Raw genomic sequence first — 7,407 nt, forward strand, 5'->3', positions numbered from 1 at the left:
ATATAAATAAATAAATAATGATCCAATCACAAAACAATCATTCCACTTATCTATAATCAAATAATAATTTAAACAATACAAAATAAATACTTTAAAAATTAAAATTATTTATTTATTTATTTATTTGTTCATTTTGAGTCATTAACGAGCTGAATATGATCAAATAAAGATTCATTTTTAATTTTGTCGCATTCAAAAATCAAGCTCAAAACAATCTACTTAATACTTATTTACTGTAAGCACCCGTATAAAGAGGAGCAATCATGTAATTTTACATTTTGCATCCTATTATCTATAAATAAAGGATCATTTCTCCATTAAATAATTAATCAGTCATTCTTGAAAGAATCATATTCTTAGTCTTCATTTGAGAAGATTGCGAACCTCCTTTGAGTTGCAATGCACGCGAACACCTATAAAAGTATCTGTTTATTCAAGTAGTGTAGTATGAAGTTCTTTTCTAGGAATGACAATATTTTTTCATTTTAGATCGTAGTTGATCTTCTCTATTCCGCCAACATGACTTTCAAAGGAACTTCACCGAACGAGAAAACTCCTTCAAACGAAAACTTAATGTGCACACACACACTCTCTCTTATTTTAGATCAGCTCCTTTGGTTTGATTCACGAGATAGATTCAGATTCAACATTTACATAATATTTAAATCACTAACATGAAACTTAATGTGCACACACACACTCTCTCTTATTTTAAATCAACTCCTTTGGTTTGATTCAGGGGATAGATTCAGATTCAACATTTACATAACATTTAAATCACTAACATGGCATATAATATACAACTAATATTATTTTTAATTATGAGACTGAAATGATATACATATATAATATATATTAATGGTCTGCTTTATGTAAAATTAACTTAAAATAACTTTTCTACTTAAAAAATTAGAAAAATTTGTATGCATACCTTGCAATCTCTTTGTATTTACATTTGTAACACCTAAAATTTAATGTTATACTAACTTATTATATCACATTATATTGCAGTGGCAATTTCTTGTATCATTAAAATCTTATAAATACACCACACAATTTGTAGATATTTACAAATCTTAAATGTAAACTTTCATATTTATCTATTTAACTTAAGCATGTAAAGTTATATTTCTTTTTTAAAAATCAGTATCGGTGACATACTTGATATGATATTAAAGATTTCCGTATATATATATATATATATATATATATATATAATCTTTATATTTATATATAAATTAATTTATTTTTTAATAGGTTAAAAAATCGAAATATCAAAAATTTATATTGTATATTTTTATTTTAAAAATATATTTATTTAATACATTTTTTATTATTTTTTATTTTAATAAAATAGATTAGCTTAATTTAAAACATTAAGTAATTATTTCGATTATTTTTAAAAATAACTGAATATATTATAAAATTTAAAATATACTTTATTTCAATTTAAAAATATAAATAAAATAGAATAAAAAGCAATCCCAATCACTCTTTTATTTGTTTTTTTTTTAACTATGTATATAATAATAATAATAACTAAACAAAGGTTGGTGGCGAAAATGATAAAAATATTAAAAAAATTGGGCCTTTCCTTCACCCACCCAGAGCACGGACTGGCCAAGGGTCCAAGTCTACAAAAACGATTTAAATTCAATTATCTTCTTAATCAACATGCTGAGGCTGCCATCAATGTATTGGAAACAATATCATGCACTTAATTTCAACAGTCTTACAATCATTCATCCATCAAATTCATCAACTATAATCATGAAGGCACAAATATTAAGCTATTTTTGCTTTAAATGAGTCACCCATGGTTCTTAATTTAAAGTAATTTTTGTCATGCGTTTTTCTATAAAATTAGGGGCTTTTTCACACATGCTACACAATTTCTATGTAATTACACATCTAACCTAAATTTTACTTTTTATATTTATACCCCCCAAAATCTTTTATACCATTTTAAGAATGCAAATAACATTGTGTCTCGTTCTGCAATTTTTCAATTATTTGTGAATGTGTTGGATCTCAGTGAAACACTAAGACATTAAATTATTACTCTACGATCACGATTTTTCCAACAAACAAAAAAATTATTATTACTTATGCTCATTTTATTAAAAAATGCCTTTTAATATTTTACTAGTGTTTATTGAGGTGGTTTTATTAATACTGAATTTCCAATGCTTATAATCATTATTCGAAATTATTCATCAAGAAAAAATTTTACCCCTAAATTTTAAATTTTATTAGAAAATTCAAGAAATATTTACTTATATATCATTCAATTCCTAAGTAATTGCATGTCTGACACCCAAATTTTAATTTTACCATATATGTATACCACCTCTTTTATGTATAAAAATGTGCATTCTACTTTCTATAAATTAAGATAGTGATATTTTTATGTGATAAAAAATTATTCGGCATTATAAATGTAAACAAGTAAAATTATAGGGTCAATTATGTCAATACATAAAATTTGCGTGGTATGTATGTAAATGCCTCCGTTGACCTCATTTGGGCCGCAATTTCCACTGACCCTTGCCATGTACTTTCAACGGTCCGATTTCCGGTTTCCGCAATTTCCACTGACCCTTGCCATGTACTTTCAAGTTTCAACGGTCCGGTTTCATTATAGAGTTCCTCCGCGTTGCCACCAACCCCAATCCTTTTATTTAAATTAATATATCCAATTTTTCACCCTTGTTTAATTTAGAATAATGCGAATTAAAACACAATATACATGTACTCTATGTCGCTCTCGAGCCTAAATACACATATATGAATTACTGCAATATTTAATTCAATTTTTGAGAGCCGAAAATTAAATTTTCTACGGGAAATTATAACATTAATATTTTTAAATTAATTTAATGAAATTTTAATTAATTTATTTATTTATTAAGATAATCGTCACCTACACCGAACCACCAATCCCGTGACCAAACCCAACCCATCACTTTCGTATCCACGTGTCGACCCACCAACCGTCCATATCGGACATCCCATCTGACGGCCATAATACACTTCCAACCAACCCCTTCAATCCCATTATTTAAACGCAGTGATCCTCTTTCGAAACTCAGGAAAAATCGCAACTTGGCTCCTCGTAAAAGACGCGATTTTTCCACCCTCTGTAACACCAACCACTCTCTTCCCCTTTCGACCTCACCTCCGCCATCAATGGACGCTTGCAAGGTAAATGGGCTCTGTGTTCAGGGACACGATCCACTTAACTGGGGCGCAGCGGCGGCGGAGTTGCAGGGCAGTCATCTTGACGAGGTAAAGAAGATGGTGGAGGAGTTCAGGAGACCGGTGGTGCAGCTTGAGGGTGAAGATATCGCAGGCCGCCGCCGTGGCCATCGGCGGCGGTGGTGCTACAGTCGAACTTGCTGAGTCGGCGCGCGCTGGTGTGAAAGCTAGCAGTGATTGGGTGCTTGAGAGCGTGGACAAAGGAACTGATAGCTATGGTGTCACTACTGGATTTGGGGCAACGTCTCACAGACGAACTAAGCAGGGAGGCGCTTTACAGAAGGAGCTAATCAGGTAAAAAAAGATTATATTTTTAGCTTTTTTTACATTTTAATTAGTTTTTTGGTTTGAATGATTCTGTATGGAATTTGCCTGCAAAGCTGCTTTTGATGCTTTGGGTTGGGTTTGTTGTGGCATTTATTTTTATTTCTTTATTTTGGGAATGGCGTGCTAGACATAAATTTTTATGTTCGAGATTCAAATTCGGGAATTAGATAATAGTTTTTAAAAAAATATATCAACTAAGCTTGGATCGAGTAGGTTTGGTTGACGGGGGATCTGAAAGTTGTTTCCGTCATCAATGGAAGACCAAGAAGTCCACGCTTTTCTCCTATTATAACCATGACAGGCAGTTTTTTAGGTGATCAGTTTATTGGTCAGCTGATAAGTGAAGCTTTGTTCGGGGGTTTCAGGGATAGGCTTTTGTTCTGGCGTGGCACGTGTAGTGGCGGGGCGGGGAATGAAAGTTCTATAAAAATAGATGTCACGTCATCAATAGCTCTAAGCCATTGTTCTATTTATTTTATTTAAACTACATAAGATCTCCGCTTTACAGATTCATCAGAATAAAAAAAATGGTTATTTTATTTTATTTTATTGATTTCCTTTGCCAAGATCGCTTTTTTATCTAAATTATATTTGATGCGTCCTTTATGGCGTGATTTGGTTGCTTTCTTCCCCCAACAGCATGAATGATTCAGCTGAGCTGAGGAAGAAAGAAGATTGAAACAAAGAAAAAAAGGAAAATTACATGCACAGCGCCTAATTCATAAAAGAAAAAAAGGAAAATTACATGCACAGCGCCTAATTCTTATGAATTTACTTATCTCACCCCCTAAAGCTTCATTTTACACAAATCAGTTTATCTATGAATAAAAAGATGAATTTTGCTATTAAAAGATTATTAAAAGATGAAAATGGATATTACATTGGATATAATATTCATAATTATAAAAATTTTAATGCGAGTATTAAAAGATGAAAATGGATATTACATTGGATATATTATTCATAATTATAAAAATTTTAATGCGAGATAACTAAATATAAAAAATTTGAGTGCTATGTATTTAAAAGTCTAAAAAAATGAAATTTTATTTATTTTTTCCAGTTCTTCATCTGAAAAAAACAATTTTTTTTGGTTGATTCAGATTCCTCAACGCCGGAATATTTGGATCAGGCAATTCGAACACCCTTCCCTCTTCGACTACCAGAGCAGCAATGCTTGTCCGCATCAACACCCTCCTCCAAGGCTATTCCGGCATCCGATTCGAAATCCTTGAAGCTATCGCCACCCTCCTTAATACAAACATCACACCTTGCCTCCCTCTCCGCGGCACCATCACCGCCTCCGGTGACCTCATCCCTCTGTCCTACATCGCCGGAATCCTCACCGGTCGTCCCAATTCCAAAGCTCTCACTCCCAACGGCTCCACCGTGGATGCCGTCACTGCCTTCCATCTCGCCGGCATCTCCACCGGCTTCTTCGAACTTCAGCCAAAAGAAGGCCTTGCACTCGTTAACGGTACCGCTGTCGGCTCCGGTCTCGCCTCCATGGTCCTCTTTGAAACCAACATCCTCGCTATCATGGCGGAGGTTCTCTCCGCTCTGTTCTGCGAGGTGATGCAGGGAAAACCAGAGTACACCGACCATCTCACCCACAAGCTCAAGCACCATCCAGGCCAAATTGAAGCCGCTGCTATCATGGAACACATACTCGAAGGCAGCTCTTACATGAAAATGGCTAAAAAGCTCCATGAAATGGATCCTCTTCAAAAACCAAAGCAAGACAGATATGCTCTTCGCACTTCACCGCAGTGGCTTGGACCTCAAATTGAAGTGATCAGAGCAGCAACGAAATCTATTGAAAGAGAAATCAATTCTGTTAACGATAATCCCCTCATTGATGTCTCGAGGAATAAAGCTCTTCATGGAGGAAATTTCCAAGGAACTCCCATTGGCGTCTCCATGGACAACACCAGGCTCGCCATCGCTGCAATTGGAAAGCTCATGTTCGCCCAATTCTCCGAGCTTGTTAACGATTTTTACAACAATGGCTTGCCTTCCAATCTCACCAGCGGGCGAAACCCGAGCCTGGATTACGGCTTCAAGGGAGCTGAGATAGCCATGGCTTCCTACTGCTCTGAGCTCCAGGCTCTCGCGAATCCGGTGACCAACCATGTGCAGAGCGCAGAACAACATAACCAGGACGTGAATTCCTTAGGACTCATCTCTTCCAGAAAGACAGCAGAGTCAGTCGATATATTGAAGCTCATGACCACCACCTTCTTGGTCGGTTTATGCCAAGCTGTAGATTTGAGGCATTTGGAGGAGAATTTGAAGAATGCTGTTAAGAATACAGTGAGTCAGGTGGCTAAGAGGACTCTCACCATGGGAGTTAACGGCGAGCTCCATCCCTCGAGATTCTGCGAGAAGGATTTGATCAAAGTGATTGATAGAGAGTATGTGTTTTCTTACGCAGATGATCCCTGCAGCTCAACTTATCCTCTGATGCCGAAACTGAGAGCAGTCCTTGTTGAACACGCCCTGAATAATGGGGACAAGGAGAAGAATTCTAGTACCTCAATCTTTCAAAAGATCTCATCTTTCGAAGCTGAGCTGAAAGCGGCAATGCCGAAGGAGGTGGAAGCGGCGAGAGCTGCGTTCGAGAACGGTTCGCCGGCCATTGAGAACCGGATCAAGGACTGCAGGTCTTATCCTCTCTACAGGTTTGTAAAGCAGGTTGGTGCTGGTTTTCTAACAGGGGAGAAGATCGTTTCGCCCGGTGAAGAATTCGATAAGGTTTACAATGCGATTTGTGAGGGGAAGGCGATAGATCCTTTGCTCGAGTGCTTGAAGGAGTGGGATGGAGCTCCATTGCCGATCTGTTAGAGAATCATATTACAGTGAAAGAAGAGATTCGGAAAGAAACAAATAAAACTGATCTTTTGGAGATTCCTCCTTTGTTTTTCAAGGTTTGATTAATGTGGGTTGTATTTGTAGTAATTGTTGTTTTGTTGTTTTTGCTGTTTGTGATGTGGTAGATCAATTCGATCATTTAAAGAAATTTCAATCTTCTGTAATAGAAAGCTTTCAATGTTTGTGTTTGGTTGGAGTTTCTCTAAACAAGAAATAACAGAGCCAAAATGCACGTCTTTACTGCTAACTCTTATGTTTCTGTCTGATTTTGCAAAAAAAGAAATGTCAATTAAAATTTCTTTCTTATTAAAAATTAAAAGTTAAATGTAATCCATCTACTAAAATTTATATACTTATATATTTTATAAATATATTTATATATTTAAAAACTGAAATTTAATATTTTGTATAAATCATAATCACATAAAAATAATATTAGTGATAGTTTTAATATGATGCTGAAGATTAAAAATATAAGTAAATATTAAATACTTATAAATTATATGGTAAATTTGTAAATTCCACATTTTCTTATATAAATTCCCTCACATATAATTTTAATTATTGACATTTTTTTAGGCTTATAAAAATTTGGTGAGCTGGCTATTCAAACGCAATGATTAGAGTGACTATATTGCTTGGTCTTGAAAGGTGTTAAATACTCTCTTACGGTGCATGGCGCTAAATAATGGTATTTTTTTCTAATAAATCAAATAAGTTGGTGCATTTTTGCATTAGAGAGTAATAATAATAATAAATTTTAACTATTCAGCCGCTATTCTATTAAATAAGGCTGTCAACACGGCTCTTTGTTCGTGAACAGCTCGTTTTCGGCTCGTTCGTTAAGTTAACGCTAAGTTAACGAACAAAGATTTGTTCGTTCGTGTTCAACTCGTTTTGGCTCGAAATACCGCTAATCAATTATATATATATATATACATATATATATAT

The 7,407-nt window shown here is 34.6% G+C and overlaps 1 protein-coding gene across 1 annotated transcript; it reads left to right on the forward strand.

Annotated features, from left to right (window-relative positions):
* Positions 1-3,100: 3,100 nt before the first annotated feature.
* On the forward strand, positions 3,101-6,703 carry LOC110024167 (phenylalanine ammonia-lyase-like). The gene is given in 3 exon segments (XM_020723976.1): positions 3,101-3,341; positions 3,343-3,552; positions 4,689-6,703. Coding segments are annotated over 3 exon segments (2,103 nt in total). The 5' UTR covers positions 3,101-3,189; the 3' UTR covers positions 6,430-6,703.
* The last annotated feature ends 704 nt before the right edge of the window (positions 6,704-7,407 follow it).

The sequence above is a fragment of the Phalaenopsis equestris genome, unplaced genomic scaffold, assembly GCF_001263595.1.
Source record: "Phalaenopsis equestris unplaced genomic scaffold, ASM126359v1 Scaffold000002, whole genome shotgun sequence".
NCBI classification, from domain to species: domain Eukaryota; kingdom Viridiplantae; phylum Streptophyta; class Magnoliopsida; order Asparagales; family Orchidaceae; genus Phalaenopsis; species Phalaenopsis equestris.